Source organism: Molossus molossus, unplaced genomic scaffold, assembly GCF_014108415.1.
Source record: "Molossus molossus isolate mMolMol1 unplaced genomic scaffold, mMolMol1.p scaffold_m16_p_1, whole genome shotgun sequence".
Classification (NCBI taxonomy): Eukaryota; Metazoa; Chordata; class Mammalia; order Chiroptera; family Molossidae; genus Molossus; species Molossus molossus.
Genome location: NW_023425344.1, coordinates 202,290,583 through 202,317,392, shown reverse-complemented (window position 1 = coordinate 202,317,392; position 26,810 = coordinate 202,290,583). Strand labels below are relative to the sequence as shown.

At 45.6% G+C, this 26,810-nt stretch overlaps 1 protein-coding gene and 2 non-coding genes across 4 annotated transcripts in view; 1 reads left to right on the top strand and 2 right to left on the bottom strand.

Annotated features, from left to right (window-relative positions):
* Positions 1-2,287: 2,287 nt before the first annotated feature.
* LOC118622013 lies at positions 2,288-2,350 on the bottom strand. The gene has a single exon (XR_004957862.1). It is a non-coding gene; the product is annotated as a U7 small nuclear RNA (small nuclear RNA).
* A 3,654-nt stretch (positions 2,351-6,004) lies between these two features.
* Positions 6,005-6,119, bottom strand: LOC118621056. The gene has a single exon (XR_004957610.1). It is a non-coding gene; the product is annotated as a U5 spliceosomal RNA (small nuclear RNA).
* An 8,389-nt stretch (positions 6,120-14,508) lies between these two features.
* The window catches only part of PARP16 (poly(ADP-ribose) polymerase family member 16), a 29,288-nt gene continuing 16,986 nt past the window's right edge, over positions 14,509-26,810 (top strand). For both annotated transcript variants that reach the window (XM_036270400.1, XM_036270412.1), the window contains exon 1: positions 14,509-14,682. In XM_036270400.1, coding sequence (XP_036126293.1) covers positions 14,509-14,682 — 174 coding nt within the window. The remainder of the gene's footprint in view (positions 14,683-26,810) is intronic.

Genomic DNA, 26,810 nt, shown 5'->3' with positions numbered 1-26,810 from the left:
AAGCATTTTTAATTTTAAACTTAAATTTGGTGCAATGCACTGTGGGTATGTAAATAAGGCGGGGTAAACGTTACTCCGATTCAGAAAATATCTTAGCATTTACAACGGTGCCTCGCGTCACCGTTAGGGGGCGAAGCGGAGAATTGGCTGGCTGGGATCTAAACGCTGTTTTGATCAGACTGGAGTTTTATGTATTTATAGATCTGAGTTAAATAAAGGCTTTGCTGTTAAATTGAAAATGAAAAAAAATTAGCAAGTAAGTTACTGACACAAAATTCAGGCCGCGCCCGGCTGGTGTGGCTCAATGGTTGAGCGTGGACCCCTGCACCAAGAGGTCGCGGGTTTGACTCCCGGTCAGGGCACATGCCCAGGTTGTGGGCCCCATCCCGAGTGGGGGGCGTGCAGGAAGCGGCCAATCGATGTTCTCTCTCATCGATATCTCTATCTCTCTGCCTCTCACATCCTCTCTTTAAAATCAATAAAGAAAATTTTTAAAAAATTCAGGACAGTGGTTCCTCCCTTCAGTGGGGAGTTAGGGGTGTGTGACTGGGAAAGGACACACAGAGGTTTTAAAATTTGACAATTTCCTTTTTCTTCAGCTGTAGGGTGGGCACACGGGTGTTTAGTTTGCTTTTTTTTTAACCGTGCACTTCCACGGTATATACTCTTGAATATTTTGCATCGTTGTGTTCCGTTTGAGAAAAATTCCTGGCAGTGTCGTGTTTAAAATTGGAGCTTGCGCCCTGGCCAGTTTGGCTCAGCGGTTAGAGCATCGGCCCGCGGTCCCGAGAGACCCGGGTTCGGTTCCCGCTAAGGGCACGTACTTCGATTGCACTTTGTCCCCGGCCCTGGTTGGTCGTGCGGGTGGCAGCCACTCGATGTGTCCCTTCACGTCGATGTTTCTCTCTCTCTCTCCCTTCCTCTCTCCCCCTCACTCTATCTGTACAAAAAGTGGAAAAATATCCTCGGGTGAGGATAAAATAAATAAATAAATAAATAAAATTGGAGCTTGCAGGCTCGGTTTCAGGTTTCCTGACCCTCCTGACGCTACTGTCGCGGATGAAATCTTGTATTCCAGTTTCAGACCTCCCATCTTCTTATCCTGTGCTTTTAAAATGTGCTGTTCTCGCCTCTGTGCGCTCAGCTGCCAAACCCCACCAGCCTCCTCGGACTCCTCCCTCACTGTCCATGGACTCAGATCCATCGCGGTAACGGAACAACCTTGGGAAAGGAAACCGCAGCTCTTTTTGTGTTTTGTTGTTGTTTTTTCTAGCTGCTTCTACAAACATTCCGCTTCCCAACTTTGAAACCTTCCCCAAGCTGGCACATTTGTTTTTCATTTTGCTGGTTCTTTTGCTAACAAATCGATCATATTGGACATATAATTGATTTGAAATTTTCTAATACTATACATTTAGAAAACATCTTTATGGGATACGATCCACTTGCCATACAATTCACCCATTTAAAGTGCATAGTTTAGTGGTTTTTAACATATCTACAGAGTTGTGCAATCATTACCACAATGCAATTTTAGAACCTTTTCTTTTTTTTCCTTTTATTGATTTTAGGAGAGATAGAAACATCAATGACAGAGAACATCAATTGACTGCCTCCTTCATGCCCCCACTGGGCCCACAACCTGGGCATGTGTCCTGACCAGGAAGCGAACCAGCGACCTCTTGTTGCATGGGTCAACGCTCAACCACGGAGCCACACCGGCTAGGCTGTCCCCTCAAAAAGAAACTCTGAACCCATTCATAGATATTCCCCACACCCCACACCCCACACCCCACACTGGCAACTACTTATTCTAGTTTTTGTCTCTGAAGTGTCTGTTCTGGACGTATCACATTGCTTGTTTCTCAGTATGTGCAGAAAATTGGTTCCAGGTCCCCCACTGAAACCAAAGTCCAAGGATGCTCAAGTCCCTTATATAAAACAACAGTTTTTGCATATAAACTATGAACATCTTCCTGTATACCTTAAATAATATCTAGATTACTTATAGCACCTAATACAATGTAAATATATGTAAATAATTGTTATACTGATTGTTTAGGGAATAATGACAAGGAAAAATTCTGTGCAGTACATGTTCAGTATAGATGCAACCTTGTAAGCCTAACTACATTGTACACATCTGCAACAATGTTTTCCAAATATTTTCCGTCAGTGGTTGATTGGCCAACTTAAATGGGAGCAGACTTTTTGTCACTGGCCTCTTGCTTAGCATAGTGTTTGTGAGGTTCATCCATGCAAACATTTGTGGGTTTTTTGTGTGGGGGGGGGGCTTCCGGTGAAAAACGGAAGGCCTACTAGACAAATTCAAAAAGAGCTGTAAGCACTCAAACATTTGTTTTAATATTCTTTGCATACTTGCTACATTTCACAAGTAATGAGAAGTTAGAGACCCATGGAGAAACAAAGTTCCTGCCCTATGATAATAGCTACATCTCACAGGGCTTGGCCAGGGGCTAAGCACTGACACCATACATTGTGCATTGTAAAGATTGATACTCTAAGCTATTACATCACTTTTAAATGTAAACAATCAAGGTAAATACCCAAGAGAGTTGATACTTACCATCATAATTTTTTTATTTTAATTTTTTGTTTTGTTTTATTTTTTCAAGCTACATGTTTTATTTTTTATTTATTTTTTTATTATTTTATTTATTTATTTTTGTTCAGAGTGGGCGAGAGAGAGGAGCATGGACATGAAAGGGATACATCAAGTGGCTGCCACCCACACAACCCAACCAGGGCCAGGGACCAACTGCAACCGAGGTACATGCCCTTAGAGGGAACTGAACCTGGGTCTCTCTGAACCGCAGACTGACGCTCTAACTGCTGAGCAAAACCGGCCAGGGCTATTTTAATTTTTTATATGATTGTTTTTTGTTCTTGAAGTTGTTTGCCACTTCCATTTATCCAAGAATTGAATATAAATATATCTGCATACCTGAAAGTGTTTTATTGATTACTCAATCATATTTTTTATTATAAAGTATCTACATTAATTGGATTTTTAACTTTTTCTACATTTCTTGAACTGAAAATTCTATGCATTAATGTTTTTCTTCTAGACTGGCTTATCATAATTATTTGTAGTACAACCTTTATCAATCCACTATATTACAAATTTTGATCATTATGAACCATAAATGTGTCATTTTATTGGAACTGCATTTAAAATTAGATGGATACATATTATATATTGCTAGAGGAGACTGGGTTTAGTCCCAATGCTATTTTTTAAAATATATTTTTATTAATTTTTAGAGAAGAAGGGAGAGGGAGAAATAGAAAGAAATATCAATGTGAGGGAACCATCTATGGGCTGCCTCTTGCATGCCCCCTACTGGGGATGGAGCTCACAACCTGGGCAAGTGCCCTGATGGGGAATCCAACTGGTGACTTCTTGGTGCATGGGATGATGCTCAACCAACTGGGCCACACTGGCTGGGCCCCAAAGCTTTTTTTTTTTTTAATGTTCATAGTTGACCTAAGAAAAACACCGTTCCCATAAATCAATAGCTAGAGTTTCAGCAAGGTCATTCACTACCATATAATGAATGGCCAGGTGACAACTAACTGGATTAAGTCCTCTTTAAATTCTGTTGAAAGAAAAAATTTGGATTTTTTTTTTATCCTCACTCGAGGACATTTTTCCATTCTTTTGTTCAGATAGAGTGGGAGAGAGAGAGAGGAAGAGAGAGAGAGAGAGAGAGAAACATCGACGTGAAAGGGACACATCGAGTGGCTGCCACCCGCACGACCAACCAGGGCCGGGGACAAACTGCAAAAAGGCATATGCCCTTAGCGGGAACCGAACCCGGGTCTCTCTGGACCGCAGGCCGACTCTCTAACCGCCGAGCCAAACCGGCCAGGGCAAGATTTGAAAATATTTTAAATTACAAAAGAATTTGTTGTCCAGACTTATTCACTTCCTCAAAATGGCTGCAAATATTTTTAATTGACATTTATTGGGAACCCTGAACATTTTTAGATCCTTCAGCATTGTGCCTGGGAAAGGTTTAGGGTGGATGATAAAAGAACCTTTATTTTGTGAAGTGGAAGAAGGGCAATCAGTGAAAGGGAGGCAGAAAAGGAGTCCTTCCCTGGCTGGTTTGGCTCAGCGGTTGGAGCATCAGCCTGTGGACCAGAGAGTCCGGGGTTCGGTTCCTGCTAGGGGCATGTACAGGAAGGAAGGAAGGAAGGAAGGAAGGAAGGAAGGAAGGAAGGAAGGAAGGAAGGAAGGAAGGAAGGAAGGAAGGAAGGAAGTCCTCCATTGACCTCCCAATGTCGAACACTCACCCAGCCACCTTTCCTTTATGACCAGGCCAAGCCCAGCGTCCCATGAAAGTGAGGTTGTTCAGTGGTTCCCGCCTTGGGTGTGGATGCTGGGAGCTTCTTGGCCTAGGGTAGTAATGATGGAAATGACTGTGTTCTGTGCTGTCCAAAATGGCAGCCACCACTCTCATGTGACTATTGAGCACTTGAAATGTGACTAGTGCATCTGAGGAACTAAATTTTTAATTTTTAAAAATTGTAACCAATGAAATGTAAATAGCCAACATGGCTAGTGGCTACCATATTGGACAGTGTAGAGCCACAGAATCCCCGCAATGTCCTGGGCTGGGTTTTCCCCGTGATCAAAGGACTGGACTATTGCATTTTCTCTCAAGGGAAAGAGGACATAAGTCTCTAGTCCTTTCTCTTCTGAAGTTAGGTCAAAGTATCTCTCATCCCTAGCCCCCATTCTCATCCTATTACAAAGGACCCCAAAGAAAAATCTTGAGATATCCAAGAGCAAAATCTTAAAGCAATGGGAAGAATTCCTGGAGCTGGGTGTCAATGGGGGGAAAAGGAGAAACATCTGTAACAAAAATAAATTAATAAAAAAAGAAAATATTCTTTATTTTTTTATCCTCACCCAAGGACATTTTTCCATTTTTTGTTCAGATAGAGTGGGAGGGAGAGAGAGAGAAACATCAACGTGAAAGGGACACATCAAGTGGCTGCCTTCTGTTCTCTCTCATCGATGTTTCCTTCTCTCTCTCTTCCTTCCTCTTTCTCTAAAATCAATATAAAAAAAATAAAAATAAACAAAAAGAAGGGTGAGCTAGAGAGCTTAAGCAGGGCTGGTGAACAAGGAAAGTAAAAGAACTTGAGTGGATACTTCTATTAAGAGAATGGTTGCCCTGGCTGGTTTGGCTCAGCGGTTGGAGTGTCGGCCTGTGGACCAGAGAGTCCCAAGTTCGGTTCCCGCTAGGGGCATGTACCAAAAAAATAAAAAAATAAAGTTAACAATATTTTTTAAAAAAGGGAGAGAGAATGGTAAACCCAGCCGGTGTGACTCAGTGGTTGAGTATCAACCCATGCACCAAGAAGTCACGGATTCGATTTCCGGTTAGGGCACATGCCCAGGTTGTGAGCCTGATCCCCAGTGGGGGGCATGCAGAAGACAGCCAATTGATGTTCTCTCTCATCAATGTTTCTATCTCTCTCCCTCTCTCTCTGAAATCAATAAAGAGAAAAAAAATTTTTTTTAAAAAGAATGGTAAAAAGGGTCCTACAAGTAGCTAAGATAAGTGTCATCCTGCCCTGTCCAGTTTGGCTCAGCGGTTGAGCATCAGCCTGCAAACCAAGAAGTCCCAGATTCGGTTCCCGTTAGGGGTACGTGCGAGCGCGCGGGCACACACGCACACACACACACAAGATGCTTGATCTCCCCCACAAACTTCCCCATACTTGATCTTTTAGTCAGGATACATGCAAGAATCAACCAATGGATACACAAATAAGTGAAAAAATAAATGATACTTTTTTATTTCTCTTTGTCAATCAGTAAAAAGTTAGGATACTTCTACCTCAAATAAAAAAACCACAAAGCTATACTTTTATTGCATTGATATAGACAAATGCAGAAACTTAAACACAAGTAGTATTGTACTAACATACTTTTAGAACCTGTCTTTTTTTCCCACACAGTATAATTGCCTTGTTAAAACAAGGACTCAAAAAATTGAGAAATGATTCAGATTGGTTTCTCTCCACGGAAATCTTTAGTAAAAGGCGAAAGATTTGTACGTTTTGAAGAAAAACCCTGAAATATGAAGCTTAGTTTGTTACTCACTTTTCATGAAACTGTAACTCCTAGTGAAGTGATGGTGGCTATTTATCTCAAGAGTTGCTGCCTCCAGAAGTTTATTCTAAAATAACATTTTCATACTTGGAAAAGTAGAGTAAGAAAAAAATGTATAACTTGAAAATTGTTAATATTGTTTGTAGTGTGCTATAAATATGCAAATAAGATCTGAATAATCACCCGTTAGACTCCAGGAAATGTTTTAGTATTCAAAATTTGCTCTGGGGTGGGGGAGGAGGTTGGGTAGAGGGAGGCAAAGCGGGGAGGGGTCGGCAGCGGGGAGAACATCTGTAATAGTGTCAACAACAAAAAAGTTATCACTCACACACAAAATATTTGCTCTGGGACCACTTTTTTTTTTTTTTTTTTTTTTAATGTTTTTTCATTATTGATTTGAGAGAGAGAGGAAGTGAGAGGGAGAAACAGAAACATTGATGCAAGAGAACATGAATTGGCAGCTTCCTGCACAACCCCCACTGAGGATCAGACCCACAACCTGGGCATGTGCCCTGGTCAGTAATCAAACTGGCAACCTTTGGAGCATGGGTTGATGCTCAACCAGTGAGCCACACCAGCTGGGCTGGGGCCACTTTTAAGGGGCAAAATGGAGGCTTGGTTTCCTGGGATCTAAACTCTGACCTGGTCAACTAGAGACAGTCTGCTTTTTTCTATTCATACATTGGGACTTTGAGGATGACTTGTTTTATTTTATTTTATTATTTTTATTTATTTTATTTATTTTTTCTTTATTGATTTTAGAGAAAGAGGAAGAGAGAGGGATAGAAACACTGTTGAGAGAGAACATCGATTGGCCGCCTCCTGCATGCCCTGCACTGGGGATTGGGCCCACAACCTGGGCATGTACCCTGACCGGGAATTGAACTGGTGACCTCTTGGTGCATGGGTCGATGCTCAATCACTGAGCCACACTGGCCAGGCCAGCTGAATTTTATTTATTGCTCTTGCGTTCAACAATCTTACACTCTACACCACCACTACCACCACCACCTCCCAAAAATGAAGAAACAAACACAATCTTACACAGTAGTTCTAATAGATTGTAGATTCTATTGTATGTTATATGTATACAGCAAATCATCTGAAAGTGACATCGTTTTTTTCTTATAAGTCCTATACTTTTCATTATTGTTCTTGTTTTACTCAACACATTGAACTGAAGTGATGATAGTATCTTTTTCTTATTCTAGTCATAGCTTTCATTGGACCACCATTAAATGCCAAGTTTGCTGTAGACCGGTGGGCTTCACCTGCAAGTAGTTTGTGCAGTTGCATATTCAGACCTCTTTAGGTGCGTGAAAGTTACAAACCTAGTTGCATAAGATCCTGTGCCAATAGTGCCCAGTTCTGCCATTGCCTTCATGACATTCTTTTTTTAGAGAGAGGAGAAGAGAGAGATAGAAACATGGATGAGAGAGAAACATCCATCCACTGCCTCCCGCATGTCCCCTACTGGAGATCAAGCCTGAAACCCAAGCCTGTACCCTGACTGGTAATTGTTCAGTCCATTGAGCAACATGTTCTGGGCTGGGCTTTCAGGAAAATTTGTTGTTGTTGCCTCCTGCATGCCCCCTACTGAGGATCCAGCCTGCAACCCTGGCATGTGCCCTGACTGGGGATGAAACCCAGACCTCTCAGTCCACTGAGACCGATTCTCAATCCACTGAGGCACACTGGCCGGGCCAGCTGAGTTGTTGTTTTTTTTATCATCACCCAAGGACATTTTTTCCATTTTTTGTTCAGATAGAGTGGGAGGGAGAGAGAGAGAGAGAGAGAGAGAGAGAGAGAGAGAGAGAGAGAGAGATCGACGCGAAAGGGACACATTGAGTGGTTGCCACCCGCAGGGCCCAACCAGGCCGGGGACAAACTGCAACCGAGGTACATGCCCTTAGCGGGAACCGAACCCGGGTCTCTCCAGACCCCAGGCCGAAGCTCTAACCGCTGAGCCAAACCGGCCAGGGCTTTTTTAAAAATATTTTTTCCACACTTGCCAGGGACAAAATTTTTAATAATTCTTGAACAAAGATCCTATGTATTCATTTTGTCCTGAGTCTCAGGAGGTTTCTGGTAGAAACTGTTTCGATTAATCTAGTTCCATTCTATTACTAGTTTGAGCTTTTTAAAAATTGAATTTATTGGGGTGACATTGGTTAATAAAATTATACAGATTTCTGGTGTAGAATTCAGTAATATATCATCTGTATATTGTAGTGTGTGTTCACCACCCCAAGTCGACTTCTAGTTTGCTTTGAGATATATATATATATATATATATATATATATATATATATTTCATAGTATAGGAGGGATAGTATTGAAAGAATCATGTTTTCCCTTTTAATCTATTAATGTTATTAAAAGACAAAATTCAGCTGAGTAAGTTTGAAGGTCTAATTGGGTTTATTAAGCGATTCATGAATTTGAAGAATCCCGTCTAGCAACAAACTAGATTGGTGCTCTCAAGGGGTTGTACAAAATAGGTTTTTATAGGCAGAAAGAGGGTATAACTAAGAAGAGTGGATTATTCCAGGCAGGGATACCTTCCTTCCAGGAAGGCAGGAGTCTTAGCAGGCAGATTACCTCATTAATGTGGATCAGGAAATTCCCAACTGATTGGTTTAAAATTCCACTTTTGGGAGAAGCTGAAGCTGCATTCAGTTTAGAAGTCAAATCTGGGCTTGGTATCATAGGGTTTTAGCAGAAGTGATGCCATATTAGGTCTGTGGTTTTCTCTTTGACAATGTGGAAAATTACATTAATAGATTTTTTGTGATAAATCATTCCTGCATTTTTAGCCTAAACTCATTTGGCAATAATGTATTTAAAATATATTTTATGCCCTGGCCAGTTTGGCTCAGCAGTTAGAGCGTTGGCCCTTGGACCAATGAATTGCGGGTTTGATTCTGGTCAAGGGCACGTACCTCAGTTGCAGTTCGTCCCCCACTCTGGTCAGGTTGTGTGACATGGAGGCAACCAGCTGATGTGGCTCTATCCTCAGGTGAGGAATAAAAAAAAAAAAAAAAAAAAAAATATATATATATATATATATTTTTTTTTATCCTCACCCGAGGACATTTTTCCATTTTTTGTTCAGATAGAGTGGGAGGGAGAGAGAGGAAGAGAGAGAGAGAGAGAGATACATCGATGTGAAGGGACACATCGAGTGGCTGCCACCCGCACGACCAGCCAGGGCCGGGGATAAACTGTAACCGAGGTACGTGCCCTTAGCGGGAACCGAACCCGGGTCTCTCAGGACCGCAGGCCAACCACTGAGCCAAACCGGCCAGGGCAATAAATAAAATATATTTTATTTTATTTTTTTAATCCTCACCCGAGGACATTTTTCCATTTTTTGTAGAGTGGGAGGGAGAGAGAGGAAGAGAGAGAGAGAGAAACATCGACGTGAAAGGGACACATCGAGTGGCTGCCACCTGCACGACCCAACCAGGGCCAGGGACAAACTGCAACCGAAGTATGTGCCCTTAGCGGGAACCAAACCTGGGTCTCTCTGGACCACAGACCGATGCTCTAACCACTGAGCAAAACTGGCCAGGGCAAAATATATTTTATTTTTTAGAAAAGTTTTAAATTTACAGAAAAATTGTGAAGCTAGTACAGAGTTCCTGTATATCACGTACCCAGTTGCTCCTATCATTCACATGTTACTATTAGTATGCTTCAGAGAAGCAACTTTCATGCATTCATCCACTAATCAATCCTTGAGACCAAGAGTAAGGCTTTGTCTAAGGGCCCACAGTTGTTACTGAACAGCGACTGGGTTGGAGCAGGTCTTCAGGCCAGCCTGAAGGAAAGATTTCACATGAGTCCAGGTGATTTTGAGAGTATATTTATTAAAGCTGGGGGCCAGTGAAACAAGGAAGGCCTAGGATAGAAGCAACAGGAGACAGACTAGGCAGGGATGATTTGGCTCTCTAGAAACATTACGGGAAAGACATTAGCCAAGGGGGGCACCGCTGTCAGCTCATTGAGATGTAAGAGAAAATGGGGCCTTGGGGAGAGGTTCAGGGATTCAGCCCAGGACCAGCTGCCACTGCCTATTGCTCTTCTGGTTGTAAGTTTTGTGGGACACTTAGAGTTTAGGAGATTTATGCCTATGGGGAAAGAAGGGGAAGAAAAAGGCATGGGCATAGTCCTGGGTGGGAGAGCACATGTTGGGTCCTTCGTCTTGAGGGTTTTATTTATTATTATTATTATTATTATTATTTATTGATTTTAGAGAGAGAAGGGAAAGAGAGAGAAACATGGATTTGTTGTTCCACTTATTTATGCATTTATGGTTGCTTCTTGTATGTGCCCTGACCAGGGAATGAACCTGCCTGCAACCTTGGCATATTGGGACAACACTATCAGGGCTGTCTTGAGGGTTTTAAAGGCTGAGAGTTTAAAGGAGATCTCAACAGAATATTCATCAGCTTTTGCAAGTGTATCCTTTCAGGGTCGTAGTCTTGTCGGTGGAAGTGGGGTTCTTGAAATGTCTCAAGGAAAAGCAATTCCAGGGACCCACAAGAGAAGATGAGGTCTGATGGCAAAATCTATCCAGCAAGCAAAATTAAAGAAGTTCCCCAATATCCCATCTCTGTCTCATAATGGAAAATCAGGGCCAGAAATAGAGTCAATGTCCAGAGATCCCATGCCATATTAAAGCTTAGTCCAGTCCAACATTTGGCAAGCTTAGCTTATGTTCCTGGCTGCAATCCGTGGCTTTGCTGCTGTACCCAGGCTCTGGCCTGGTGTGTGGAGTCCATGCAGCCATCAGCCATGTGGCTACTAAGGCCACAGGGCTGTGGAGAAAGAATGAGAGAACGCAGGGGTAAAGTTCCCAAGAGCAAGAGTTTCTTTGTTCACCTGGAAGGGTGTATTCTCTGGCTTGGGAGGAACCAGAAACATTCAAAAGAACTAATCAGCTTCCCAAACTTTCCCGGGCTTGCATTGGCTCCACTCCTCTAGCCAATGATTTTATCTTCAGGTTAGATGGACAGGTCTCTATGGTCCAGCACCTCCCCCTGCACCATTTTGACTTTATTGCACATGTTTGTATCGTCCCCTGCTCTCCTCCCACCCTCTTCTGGATAATCCAGTACTGTACTGAAGGGGGAAGGGAGGGGTGTTAATCCCCTTGGAGGGGTGTGAACTGTAGCTTCCTGGTGAAACAGACCTCTGCTTCCCAGCTGAATATGCTCAACAGTCTCCCCCTTTGCTTCCTTTCCCATCAATTAGCTAACTATGGTAACAGTCTCCACTGATTGGTCAAGGGCTCCTTAGTGGTGGCAGCCCATTCTGTCGCTGCCCATCTGGTTTTGCTGCTTTTCTGGGCCTGGAACTGAAATACAAATGAGGCCTAGATGTTATCTCTAGTGAGGTGACCTTCTATATCTGGCTGTAAATTGCTCGGCCAGCTGTCTCAGTTTCCCCATTCCACTTACCGTGGAATTTTCCTAGCTTCTTTCTATCCTGTCTCACAGTGAATAAGAGGTGGAATGAGGGATGGTTTCCAGACCTCCTGCCCCACTGCTGTAGGCTCTGCCTTTCTGGGCCTGACCTTCAGCAGCCATGTTCGAGTTCCTGGGTCCCATGAGGCCCCCCAGAACTTTGTGTATACTAGGACCTTTTTAGTGCTTCTGGACCAGTCCAGGCTTCAGAGCAACCAGAGGTCTGACTAGAACTCCTGGAGCAGCCAGCATTCAACTGCCTGGCCTACGAAGCCTTGTGGTGTCTGTGGGTCCAGTCTTGTTCTTCCTCCCAAAGTCATATGATCCAATGGCATAGACCACCTTTCCTCTGAGCTGGGGCCCGGCTCAGCCAGGATGCAGAAGGAGGGGAAGTTCCTCCCTCAGAAGATGCTGGGGGGTGTGGGTGTCGGCGAGGTATTGAGGGGTGTCAACGTAAGAAAGGTTCAAACCTGTGAAGAATTTTGTGAACTTATTTGAGCCAAACTGTCGACAAATGCTTGGAAGCAAAACCACAACTAACTGAGCTAATGCTCCAGAAAATGGCAGTTTCACACCTTAATTTATACATTACAATCAAAAGAGAAGATGTGCCCTGGCCGGTTTGGCTCAGCTGTTGGAGCATTGGTCTGCGGTCCAGAGAGACCCAGGTTCGGTTCCGCTAAGGGCACGTGCCTCGGTTGCAGTTTGTCCCCTGCCCTGGTTGGGTCGTGTGGGTGGCAACCACTAGATGTGTCCCTTTCATGTTGATGTTTCTCTCTTTCTCTCTCCCTCCCACTCTATCTGAATAAAATATCAGGAAAAAAAAAAGTCCTTGGGTGAGGATTAAAAAAAAAAAGAGAGAAGATGTAAGTGGGTTACATGAAATCCACTGATGACAGATTAGGGAGGTGGGAGAAAGCAAAGTGGGGAGGGGGTGGGTTCTCTGGGGCTGGATAAAAAGTAAAATGATAGCTACATCTTTCTTTTACATAGATGGGTACAGGATAGTTAACAGTCAACAATTAACACGACAATAATAACAATGAGGGGATTTGTGGTTTCTGCCCTGGTGCATAGGTTGTGCCCTAAGGAGCCTGGAAAAGGAAGTTACCCCACATTCTAAAGGTACATTATCTTAGATGCGAAGAAAAACAAAGAAAGAAAGAAAGAAAGAAAGAAAGAAAGAAGGCAATAGATCTTTGTCAGGGAATACATCAGCCTAGGACATGACTACTTGGCCATAAACTGCTTTTAGTTAAAAAGTTTAAATTTCTGAGGGGCTGATGTGGCTCAGTGGTTGAGTATACACCCATGCACCGAGAGGTTGCTGGTTTGATTGCTGGCCAGGGTACATGCCAGGGTTTTTGGGCTCGATCCCCAGTGGGGGGTGTTCAGGAGGCAACCAATTGATGTTTGTCTCTCCCTCTCCCTTCCTCTCTCCTAAAAATCAATAAAAAAATACATAAAATCATTTTTAAAGTTTATTTCAGACCATCCTTTGTGGTTACTTTAGGTCTTTTAGTTTGCAAGGCTGTCACACAAGCCTTTCCTGAGCTTGTCAGTTTAGCGTAGGATCCCTTTCCCTACACAGGGGCTTCTTAGTCTAGGGATTAGCAACGGCTTTGTGCTTAGATTTCCATGTGACCACCAGGCCAAACTTTGTTTTTTCTCTCTCTCTAATATCCTTATGAGTTGGGTGAGGGGATGGGAGTCTAGTTCCTTCCCTCCTGCAGTTAGGTCAAGCTCCCCAGGCTCCCTTCGGAGAGCGCTCCAAAGGAGGATCTTGGCATGCCTTGTCTGAGAGTCCAGAAACTTAAGCAATGCAGAGAATTCTGGAGGCTGAAAGGCAGAAGGAAGGTCTTTTGGTTTTCAGATCTGGGTATGAATCCGAGTCACCCGGTCTGGCTGTGGGACCTTGGGCAGGCACTCTGAGACTCATTTTCCCTGAGTGATAAACGACTCCTGCGCAGCCAGTTCTGGAGGGAAATGAAGAAGGCAGTAGGTGTAGTAATTCCCAGGGAGAGACTAGTCACAGCCCGTGAAGCTGGGACAAGTGGGTCCAAAAGGCGCCTGGGTCGGTGTCTACTCCGGGCTTCTGTGAGAATGGCACCCGGAGGCGTGGGCGACTCCGCCCGCCCGGGCCGCACAGCTAGCAACCTGGGACCATTCTGGTCTCGATGGGCGGGCACACCCAGCACCTGGGCAGGCGCGGGAGGGTAGTGCGGGCCCTCCGCGGGGCTGGGAGCAGCGCCGGGCAGCCTGGGGACACGCGCCCGGAGTGGGGGGAGGTAGGCCGGGCGCGCGGGCCCGGAGCCCCCCAGCGGACAGGACTGGGCGAGGGGACCTGACCGGCCGGCGGAATGCAGGCGGCGCCGAGGGCAGCCGGGCGAGCGCTGGGGCTTCGGCGGCGCCCGGATGCAGGCCAGGAAGGCAGGGGTGGCGCCGCAGCCTCGCGCCGCGTGGGAAGACGTCTCTGCCCGCGGTACCCCCTGGGTGTGCCCCCAGCCCCAGGCCCCCGCCGAGGTCACGTGTCAGCACGTTCCCGCCGTTGTCGTCTCATCCCGTGTCATAGCCCCTCCCCCAGGCCCGGGACCCCCCCCATCCCAGGCCCTATCCCCCCCACCGCGCTGACCGCGCCGGTCCCTTCCAGTCCCTCCTCCACCGGCCCGTCTGCCCGCGGGGAGCGCCCAGGCCAAGACCCCGGTGGAAGACACTCGTCGGCACGTTCTCACCCCAGTCATCTCATCCTTCAGCCTAGCTCCACCCCAGGCCTGGCAACCCGGTCCCCTCTGAGTCTGTCCACGGGCCCAGCCCCGCGCTAACCCGGGCTCAGGCCTCATTCCTGAACCTCGGTGTCTCCTCCCAGACGACGCGCCACCGCCCAGGATGCAGCCCGCAGGCTGGGCGGCCGTCAGGGAGGCGGCGGCCCGCGACCTGCTGGCCGCGGATCTCCTCTGCAGTCTGTTCACCTCCGCCCTGCAGAGCTACAGGCGCGACTCGGCGCTGCGGCCTTTTCCCGCGTCCTATGCCCGCCACGACTGCAAGGACTTTGAGGCCCTGGTGAGTGTGGTTTTTACCCCCCGGCGCTGCCCACTGCTTCCCAGGCTACGTGTCCTGTGGCACCTGTGTTAGTATACACGCCAGCCGCCCGACTCTTCATTCCCAGCGTGGCCTTGGGGAAGGTTTCCATGAGCTAAAACACTCCCCAAGCCCTAATGTCTATATTCCCAAGGCACTTTGTGTCTGCTTCCTCTTGTTAATGACGAGTGACTTCCAGGAGTGAACTGAGGAACTCAGTAGTTAGATAGGCCTCCGTTTGATTTCCTAGTGTGGCTAGCAATAGGGTGTTGATCCGGTCAGCTGGCTCAGCCAAATAGGACGTTATTCATCCCTTTGCAAATACACAGCAACCAAAGCCACCCTCATACCTTGATCTTCAGATGAGGTAATATATGGGCAGTGCTCTTATAAATTGTGACATACAGTACACATGTGAGCTCTTAATTCTTTGATGATTCACAAGGCACTTAATTTCTTGCAGAGTTCACTTTAGGGTCGGCATTCCAGATATCAGTTATTTTGTAATTCTAATGTTTGGAATTACCTAGAAAAATATGATTTTCCAAAATTGATTCTATAAGAAATAGAAAATTGAAATACCTATAATCATTAAAGACACTGAATTGACCCGGCCCGCAGGTCGATCAACGAGTACTCTAGAGGGGGAGTGAGGATGAGGAGGGAAAAGAGACACTAGAAATGGAGACAAGACAGGATTCTGATCAAGTCTCGTTTATTCAGGGGGAGTTCACGCAATATATAGGGGGAAAACAGATGAAACAGTTAATGAGTATCCCACCTGAAGCAAATTCCAGTAAATACCCCAGGTGGAACAAATGATAAGCAAAGAATGGAGTAAACAATTATCTAGAGGAATGCAGACACTGCATGCAGAGAGACCCCGCCCTGGGGCCGGAGACAGCAGAGCAGACTTTAATAAGATGGATACCATGCAAATGGTCTCCCACACTGAATTAGTAAATTCACTCAAAGAAAGCTCTAGGCTTAGCTGGTTTCCTTGGTGAGTTCTACCAGTCAGGGAATAAGTAATTCCACTTGTACACAAATTCTTCCAGAATATTGAAAAAGACTCTAGTATATCAGATACTACATCTGATAAGGATGACACAAGAAAATAAAATTATATACCCAGCCAGTGTGGCTCAGTGGTTTGAGCATTGTCCCATGGACTGAGATGTCCCGGTTCAATTCCTGGTCAGGGCAGCTGATCGATGTTTCTATCTTCTCCCTTTCTTTCTCTCTAAAAAAATTAATAAAAACATTAAAAATAAATAAATAAATAAAATAAAATTACAGGCCAATGTCACTCATGAGTATGCATGTAGAAATCCTCTATAAAATATTAGGATCTTGCCCTGCTGGTGTGGCTCTGTGGTTGAGCCTTGTCCCATGGACTGAGAGATCCTGGTTCAATTCCTGGCCAGGTCACATGCCCAGGTTGCAGGCTCCATCCTTAGGAGGGGGCATGCAGGAGGCAGCTGATTGATGGTTCGCTCTCATATCAATGTTTCTATCTCTCCCTTTCTCTCTCTCTAAAAAAATCAATGAAAACATTTTTTTTTTTTTATCCTCACCCGAGGATATTTTTCCATTTTTTTTTGTACAGATAGAGTGGGAGGGAGAGAGAGGAAGGGAGAGAGAGAGAAACATCGACGTGAAGGGACACATCGAGTGGCTGCCACCCGCACGACCAACCAGGGCCGGGGACAAACTGCAATCGAAGTACGTGCCCTTAGCGGGAACCGAACCCGGGTCTCTCCGGACCGCAGGCCGACGCTCTAACCGCTGAGCCAAACTGGCCAGGGCTGAAAACATATTTTAAAAAATTTAAAATCAGCCCTGGCCGGTTTGGCTCTGCGGTTGGAGCATGGGCCTGCGGACCAGAGAGTCCCGGGTTCGGGACTAAGGGGCACTAAGGGGCACGTACCAAAAAAAAAAGAAAATCAGTTAATGTTATGAACCATATTAACAGATTTAAAGAGATGTTTAGAACTATCTCTGATGAGGTGGTCAGTATTCCGTTTCCTCTTTGCTTTCACTTCCAGGGGGTCAAAGGACAAAGCCCAGTCTCCTGGCCCCACATGTATTGAGGGCATCTCAGGCCTACGCCATCATACACAGGTGTTTCAGGGTACAGGAAGTGGGAAGTCAGAGAAAGATAAGCCAACTGACTTTTTCCACAGTTTGTTCTGCAAATTTAGATGTTCAGTTTTGTGAGTTTGTGATATCAGAGTCTTGGGATGACCACACCTTTATTTTGTCAATAGGTATTAATGGAGTGCTTGCTGTGGGCCAGGTGCTAAGGAAACAGAAAGACCCAAGGGGAGGTTAACAGTGTGCTCAGCTGTACTATGGGATGAGCCATGTAGAAGTATACTTCGGAGATATTGCAGGTTTGGTTCCAGAGCACTGTAATAAAGTGAGCTGTAATCTTTTTAAAAAATTATTTTTTCTTTATTGATTTTTAGAGAGAGAAGAAGGGAGAGAGAGAGATAGAAACATCAGTGAGAGAGAACATCCATTGGCCGCCTCCTACATGCCCCCCACTGGAAACCAGGCCCATAACCTGGGCATGTGCCCTGACCAGGAATTAAACCAGTGACTTCCTGGTGCATGGGTCGATGTTCAACCACTGAGCCACACTGGCTGGGTGAGTTGTAATCTTTTTATGGTGGAGGGTCTTGCCTACAATTTGTAAAAAAACACCATCTGTGAAGTTCAATAAAATGAGGTGTGCCTGTATATATGACGAAGCACAGAGCAGGGACCTCAGCATTTGGCACTGAGCTGGGGTTAGGGAATACTAACCAAGAGTAGTGGCTGATTCTATGCTGAGTCCCTAGGGACATGGAGGATTTTTTTTTGAGAAGCAGAGAGGAGGAAAGTGCTATTCTAGGAGGAGGAATAGGATGGGCAGAGAGCCCTCTCACCAAGAACAAGTCTGTATTTTAGTGTGGCTGTTGGGAGCAGGAAAAGGTGAGGCCAACCAGAGCATGCAGGGCTTGGTATGTCCTGCCAAGATGTGTAGATTTTATCCTTGGTCAGGGGAGAGCATTGGTGAGATATAGGATGCGTTTCTGAAAGACCCTTGTGGTGGTAGGATAAGAGGGAGATTGGAGTCAGAGGGACCACACTCATAAGAGATGGTGCCCCATAATGCATTTTATTAATTTTTCCAAGAAACCTTCAAGTGGACTAGAATGCTCTTTGCTGGAAGGGCTTATTGGCAAACAGAATCAGGTTTGTTTGATGAATATGGGATAAATGCAAAGGGATCTTTGGAACTGTTTTTATTTGTTTATGCTTTTATTTATTTATTTTTTTATCCTCACCCAAGGACATTTTTGCATTTATCTTCAGATGGAGTGGGAGGGAGGAAGAAAGAGAGAGAGAAACATCAATGTGAGAGAGGTACATTGAGTAGTTGCCACCCACACAACCCCAAGTGGGGCCAGGGACAAACTGCAACCAACGTTCGTGCCCTTAGCGGGAACCACACCCTGGTCTCTCTGGACTGCAGGCTGATGCTCTAACCGCTGAGCCAAACTGGCCAGGGCTGTTTATGCTTTTAAAAAAATTTAACTATGCAAGTAATTATTCTTGTTATAAAAAAATTCAGCCCTGGCCGGTTTGGCTTAGCGGTTAGAGCGTCGGCCTGCAGTCCAGAGAGACCCGGGTTCGGTTCCCGTACCTCGGTTGCAGTTTGTCCCCGGCCCTGGTTGGGTCGTGCGGGTGGCAACCACTCAATGTGTCCCTTTCATGTCGATGTTTCTCTCTCTCTCTCCCTCCCACTCTATCTGAACAAAACATGGAAAAAGTGTCCTCGGGTGAGGATGGAAAAAAAAATTCAAATGATATCAATCAAGTAAAAGTGCCCTTGATAGAACTCACACTAGTCCACATCCCTTCCTGTAGGCATCAGTGCTCTCAGTTTGGAGCACACCCTTTCTCCCATTTCTGTAATTCCTTAGGAGAGCATCAGGTAGCCCCAAAATAGTCGTCTCCTCTAGAGGGACAAACTGTCCCTCTCTTGGGGCTCATTGTGCTGGTTCCATAGGGCATCCTTTCTTTCAAGGGCCACTGGAGAAACACAGACAGACTCTTAACCAGCCCGTTCTGTTGCCATATTCCTTATCGTGCACCATTTGGGAAACTAGCCCAGGCCATACAGATTCTTGGCTGTCTGTAGGCATGGTTTTAATAAGTCTGGCCAGTCAGGACACATGCCCGGGTTGTGGGCCAGATCTCTAGTGGGGAGCATGCAGGAGGCAGCCAATTGATGTTCTCTCTCATCGATGTTTCTATCTCTCTCTCATTTCCTCTCTCTCTAAAATCAATAAAGGAAAATAATAAGAATAAGCAATTACCTAAGGGAAGGCTGCTCACCAAGCAGGACCTGGTATGACCTCTGGGAGCATGCACATGTCTTTAGATAAACACACTTCAGGTTTCGTTTTGTCACATGTTACATGAGTTACAGAAAAAAATGTGGAGAATTTGGCACTTGGACCTGTATCAGATTCAGTGATTAACTTGGAAAGAACAGGGAATGAGGTCTGGGTTTGTTCTTCTGGATCATTTTGTGGTTACCTGAAGAAGGAAGGTGTGGGCTGTTAAAAAGGCTCTCATTTTCATTTGTTTAGCTAAAAACAGGTGGAAGTAACATGAAACAGTTTATCATTTTTAACCATTTTAAATTGATTTTCTCCATACTATAAGCTGTCATTACACACCTATGTTGCAGTTTCCAAAAATTAGAGCTCTGGCTTGAATTACTTTATTGATTATTGCTTTCCTGAGAACGCCTCCTGCTAAACCAAACTCTTGGCTTTAGGCACGGCTCTGGCCCTATTCTCACATGCCCCAAAGTCCCAAATCATCTCTCAGGGGCCCTTGTTTTGAGGATATTTTTATTTTGAGGCAGCACTTCAATTTTACACTGGAAGGTCTTTGTATTCCAAGTGCCTGGCCTGGGAGGTGCTTATCAGATGTTTGAGGAATCAAATTGGATATTACGATTGCCCAGGCTGAGGGTTTCTGATCTTGTTCCTTTAGACAAGGGTTGGCTAAGCCCTTATTAGATCAGAGAATCTGTAGCATTCTTGCAATGTCCTGTAGTCCTGACCATTGGCCTTCAAACTTCAGGTTTGTTTTGTTTTTCCCCTAGGAAACCCCATGCCCTGGTTCTCCATTAGTCTACAGACCCTTTCTGGGGGTGGGAAGTGGGTGGTAATGACTCCTTTGTATTAGTTCCAGGCCCTTGTCACTCAAAGTGGGGTTGAGGACCAGTAGCAGCAGCATCACCTGGGAGCTTGTTAGAAATGCAGAATGTCAGGTTATCCCCTTCCCCAGACCTACCCAATCTGCATTTTTTAGGTATTTGGCATTTTTTTTGTTTATTTATCCTCACCTGAGGACACGTTTTGCATTTATCTTCAGATAGAGTGGGAGGGAGAGAGGGAGGAAGAGAGAGAGAGAAACATCGATGTGACAGAGACACATCGACTGGTTGCCACCCACACAATCCCAAACAGGGCCGGGGACAAACTGCAACCAAGGTACGTGCCCTTAGCGGGAACCAAACCCGGGATTCTCTAGTCCGTGGGTTGACACTCTAATTGCTGAGCCAAACCAGCCAGGGCAGTAATTGGCATTTTAAAAAATCAAATTTTCTAATTGGTTTTAAAAAGAGAGAGGGATAGAGAGAGGCATCAATTTGGTGTTCTTGTATATGCCATGATAAGGGATCATATCTGCAACCTTGTTGTATGAGGATGACACTAACCAACTACTTGGCCAGGGCAGGATCTGCATTTTTTTTTTATCCTCACCCGAGGACATTTTTTCATTTTTTGTTCAGATAGAGTGGGAGGGAGAGAGAGAGAGAGAAACATTGACGTGAAAGGGACACATAGAGAGGCTGCCACCTGCACAACCCATCCAGGGCTAGGGACAAACTGTAACTGAGGTATGTGCCCTTAGCAGGAACTGAACCCAGGTCTCAGTGAACCGCAGGCTGACGCTCTAACCGCTGAGCCAAACCGGCCAGGGCAGGATCTGCATTTTTTTTTTTTTTTAGTCCTCACCTGAGGATATTTTTTCTATTTATCTTCCATTAGAATGGGAGGGAGAGAGAGAGAGAGGGAGAGAGAAACCTCAATGTGAGAGGGACACATTGACTGATTGCCTCCTGTACGACCCTGACCAGGGCCAGTGATGAACCGCAACCGAGGTACATGCCCTTGGCTGGAATTGAACCTGTGACTCCTTGGTCTGTGGGTCGATGCTCTACCATTGAGCCAGACTGGCCAGGGCCTGCATTTAAAAAAAAACAAATGTTTTAATTGACTTTTTTAGAGAGAGAGGAAGGGAGAGAGAGAGATAGAAACATCCATGTGAGAGAGAAACATCAATCAGCTGCCTCCCGTAAGCCCCTCTCTGGGGATCGAGCCCTTAACCCTGGCATGTGCCCTGATGGGGAATCAAACTGGGACCTCTAAGTCCATGGGACAACGCTCAATCCACTGAGCCACTCCGAGTGGGTGGTAACAGAACTTTCTAAGGAAGGTTTTGATGCTTACTTCCAGATTAGAAATTGAATTGAGCCCTGGCCGGTTTGAGTGGTTAGAGTGTTGTCTGGCGGTCCAAAGAGTCGCAGGTTTGATGCCGGTCAAGGGCACTACCTCAGTTGTGGTTCAGTCCCCAGCCCTGGTCGAGGTTGTGAGGGGGGCAACCATTGATGTATCTCTCTCACATTGATGTGTCTCTCTCCCCACCCCCCCTCTCTCTCACCCTCCCTCCCACTGTATCTGAGGCTTAATGGAAAAATATCCTTCGGTGATGATTTAAAAAAAAGGAAATTGAATTGACGTTTACTGGGGAGATCATTCTTTACAAGGCTCTGAACCTTGTTTCACATTGAAATCACCTGGAAAGCTTTAAAAACTGCTGTCTGGGCTCCACACTTAAAGATTCTGATTTAACTGGTCTGAGGTGGAGCCTGGACATTGGGACTTTTTTGTTTGTTTATTTGCAGAAAATATGTAGTTTAACATTTTCCCTATTAATTGATTTGATCATTTTCATGAGCACCTACCTACTGATAGTGAGGAAATGATAACAATTAGATTCAGTCCAGTAAATAAATGTCCATTTAGGTGCATACTTGGTATCTCAAGTTAAAATTCTCAGTCTCTCCGATTACCTTTTTTTTTAATCCTCACCTGAGGACATTTTTCCATTTTTTGTTCAGATAGAGTAGGAGGGAGAGAGAGGAAGAGAGAGAGAGAGAAACATCAACATGAAAGGGACACATCGAGTGGCTGCCATCCGCACGACCAACCAGGGCCAGGGACAAACTGCAAGTGAGGGACATGCTCTTAGCGGACACCGAACCCGAGTCTCACGGGACTGCAGGCTGACGCTCTAACCGCTGAGTCAAACTGGCCAGGGCTCTGATTACCTTTTTTTTTTTGTATTGATTTTAGAGAGAGAGGAAAGGAGAGGAAGAGATAGAAACATCGATGAGAGAGAGCATCGATTGGCTGCCTCCTGCATGCTCCCCACTGGGGATCTGGTCCACAACATGGGCATGTGCCCTGACTGGGAATCAAACCGGTGACCTCATGGTGCATGGGTCCACACTCAACCACCAAGCCACACAGGCCGAGCCGAGTACTTTTTATTTCCCTGCTCTCAAAGATGGTATCTGAAGAGGGAGGTGGAATATACAGATTGAAAAAGATATGGAGCCTTGGCTGATTTGGCTCAGTGGGTAGAACGATGGCTCTCGACCCAAAGAGTCTCAGATTCTATTCTAGTTAAGGGCATGTGCCTCTGTTGCGGTTGGATCCCCAACTCTGGTTGGGGTTGTGCAGGAGGTAGCCAATCGATATGTCTTTCTCACATCGATGTTTCTCTATTTCTCTCTCTCTCCCTCCCTTCCTCCCACTCTATCTGAAAATCCCCAGGTGAGGATTAAAACAAACAAAAAATATGGATACAGACATAGATATAATGTAATGTGACTGGCGGTAGGTATGTGGCTAGAAGGACTCCTTAGCCTATGATGATGCGGAGGATCCAGTGGTGGAATTTATCTTTCCATGAGAAACCACCTCCTCCCTTCCCAGCCATTCCAGAAATGCAGGCCTTTTCTTAGCAAATTGGTGGGCAGTAGAAAGGGACATTTGATTAATAATAATAGTACAGTACCTGACAGTTACACAGTACTGATAGCCCTGACTACTAGCTGGGCACTGTTCTGAGCTGTTTCTACGTGGGACTCAATCTTCCTAACAACTCAGTGATGTAGGTCCTATTATCTCTGTCCCCATCAGCTAATCAGTATATGTGCTGGTGGCAGACCACCCTCCAGCTCCCAGGTGTTGCTGATGTTGTAGCCAAGGTGAAGAACCACTCTTTTAAAGGGTCTCCATGAAGACTTCTTTTGTGAAGAGTTCTGTAAAGTAGACTTGCATCCCCAGTCTGTTTTACTAACTCTGAATTTTTATACCTTAAGTTTGTGCAAAGCCGGGCACACCTGTGTGCAACTGTAGTGTCTACCTTTTCCAGACTCATCTTGGTAGCCTATCAGCTCCACCCATCCCTCCCCCCCACTGTTATGGGTGTCACTTTGGTCCTGAGGCTGGTAACCTTGGCTGGACCTTTGGTTCATTTCCTTCCAGCACCTCCACCCACATCTAATAATTATGACCTCTGGCATCTTCCTAGACAAGGACATTAAAAGAAAAATGTTTTTATTGAATTTTTTTTAGAGGGAGGGAGAGAGAGATAGAAACATCAATGTGAGAGAGAAATATCAAGCAACTGCCTCCTGCATGCCCCCTACTGGGGATCAAGCCTGCAACCTGGGCATGTGCTCTGACCAGGAATCGAACTGGGACCTCTCAGTCCATGGGACCACGCTCAGTCCACTGAGCCACACTGGCTGGGCTTTTTTAAAATCCTCACCCAAGGGCATGTTTAGAGAGAGGAAAGGAGAGAGAGAGACATCAATTGATTGCCTTCCATATGGGGATTGAACCTGCAACCTTTCAGTGCACAGGATGATGCTCAACCAAATGGTCCACTACAGGATTTTTGTTGTTGTTAATCCTCACCAGAGGTTATTTTTTTCATTGATTTTTAGAGAGAGTGGAAGGGAGGGAGGGGTAGAGAGAGAGAAAACATTGGTGTAAAAGAGACACATTGGCCCTGGCCAGTTTGGCTCAGCGGTTAGAGCGTCGGCCTGCGGTCCGGAGAGACCCGGGTTCGGTTCCCGCTAAGGGCACGTACCTCAGTTGTAGTTTGTCCCCGGCCCTGGTTGGTCGTGCGGGTGGCAGCCACTCGATGTGTCCCTTCACGTCGATGTTTCTCTCTCTCTCTCCCTTCCTCTCTCTCCCTCCCGCTCTGTCTGTACAAAAAAAAAAAAAGGAAAAATATCCTCGGATGAGGATTAAAAAAAAAAAAAGAGAGAGACATTGATTGGCTGCCTCTTGCATGACTCTGACCAGGGCTTGGGATCGAACCTGCAACCCAGGTACATGCCCTTGACTGGAAATCGAACCCACGACCCTTTGGTCCGAGGGCCGATGCTCTAACTGCTGAGCCAAACTGGCCAGGGTGAGATAAGGATTTTTTTCAGATGTTCTTTCTTTCCTGCTGCCAGCCCTTCCAGAACAACATTGTGTAACATCTAACCTGGTGATAAGAAGCACCTGTGGCAACTTCTGTAAACAGATTCCTGGGCCTCCTCCCCAGGAGAATGTGATCTGGGTTGTGGCCGTGTCCCCTGGGCTGTGCTGTCACCTCCTGAATCAAAGCGAGGAGGTTGAGTTATCCCCTTCCATGATCATCATTCCTCTCTGCTCCTCGCCTGCTGGTTCCTGCCCTTGGCCTCTCAGCCACCCAAACCTCCTCTTTCTTGAGAGATATCCTTCCTTTCTTTCTTTTTTAAAGTTAAACTGTTTCTTTACTGTAAGACTTCTCAGTCTTTATTATTATTATTATTATTATTATTATTATTATTTGGTACGTGCCCCCAGCAGAAACCGAACCCGGGACTCTCTGGTCCACAGGCCGAAGCTCCAACCGCTGAGCCAAACTGCCCAGGGCTTAGTCTTTATTTTTTATTTTTTAGAGAGAGGAAGGGAGAAAGAGAGAGAAACATTGACATGATAGAGAACATCCATCAGCTGTCTCCTGCACGCCCCCTACTGGGGATCAAGCCTGCAACCCGGACATGTGCCCTGACCAGGAATTGAACTGGGACCTCTCAGTCCATGGGAAGATGCTCAGTATACCAAGCCACACCTGCTGGGGGAGAGACTTCTTTCTCAAACGCTGCGACTGCCCGGCACTGCCACCATACAGGCCTTGCCCAGGCTCCCTGAGTCATTTCTTCTACTGAATCCCTCCTTGTTCCCCAGAGTAGAAACTGCAGAAGTGTTTTCTGTGGGATGAAAGGTTATTCTCTACCTAGCCTTTTAGAAATAGAGAAAATTTTAAAAATGCAGTTTGCTGATTTTTTTTTTCCTTTTTGGTTGATTTTTTCTTTTAATGAAAAAAAAAACAAAAAACAAATCTGAGGCTTCACCACCTGGGTGGAGGTCACTCTTGGGCAGAAACCAGCTGAAACTGGGGGGTTGGGGGCTGGGCCATATGCTAGGCAAGGGGTCTCTGTTCAACATAGCCCTTATCACTCTTTCCCCTTTTACTCATTTCATCACCCCTCTGGCTCTGGGGCATTTGAGCCTGGGACCACATTTTTGTTTTTTGTTTTTGTTTTTTATCCTCACTCAAGGATATATATATATATATTTTATTGATTTTAAAGAGAGAGAAAGGGAGAGGGAGAGAGACATAGAAACATCAATGAGAGTGAACCTTGATTGGCCGCCTCCTGCATGCCCCTCACTGGGGATTTGGCCCATAACCTGGGCATGTACCCTGACCAGGAATCGAACCGGAGACCTCTTGGTGCATGGGTCAATGCTCAGCCACTGAGCCACACCATCTGGGCACCTGAGGATATTTTTACATTTATCTTCAGATGGAGCGGGAGGGAGAGAGGGAGGAAGAGAGAGAGAGAGAAACATCGATATAAGAAGAGACACATCAATTGGTTGCCACCTGCATGACCCCAACCAGGGCTGGGGACGAACCACAACCGAGGTACATGCCCTTGGCCGGAATTGAACCCGGGACTCTTTGGTCTGTGGGCCAACGCTCTAAACACTGAGCCAACAGGCCAGGGTTGGGACCACATTTTTGGACAGGCACTGTTCACTTCACTGCCTCTGCGAAGCTCCTTCCCACGGGGAGTGCTCTGTCTCTGCCCCCCAAAATGCTCCCCGTCACTCCAGGTCCCATTCCTATTCTACCTGATCTATAAACCCTTCCCTCTGCCGTCTCCCCTAAACCCCAGAAATGCTTGCCTTCTTCTTGAACAGTTATTCTCCTCAGTCCAGTTATTGGTAAATGCCTTCCACTGCCAGGGATGGTGGTCTGTAACGGTTTTTTGTCTCCTGACCCGGCTTCATACTACATACAACATACATCTTTCTCCTTACCAAAGACCTACGTACAGCTGGTAGCTGCCTTGGTTGTATTATTTGGGGGTGGGAGACTTCAGAAACATACCTGATTGGCTTCCCAAGCCACCTCTTAAAGTTCTGTGGGAATTGGTCCTTTGGCTAAGATATTTAGTCCATTTTCTCCATTGATAGGAGAGAATCACAGAGAACAGACCTCAGAGTCAGACTGCTTGGCTTCATGACCCTGTACTAAAGAGCTGCAAGACCCTAGGCAAGGTTCCTAACCTCTCCAAACCTCAGTTTTCTCCCCTTTTAAATAGATTGTTGTGAGGATAAAAGGCGATGACGTGTGCACAGCATTTAGCCCAGTGCCTGGCATGTGATAAGGCCTCAATAAATATTAGCTTTTACTATCTTGTTCTGACCTCTGTGCCAGGTTCTAAGCTGGCTGCTGGGACTCTAGAATATATAAGATGGCCCTTAGGAATTATTTGTCCCAGCCAGATTTGATGTGGCCCTAGAGAGTCAAGTACCAATGTAGGATTTTGCATAGAGCACAGGGGAACACAG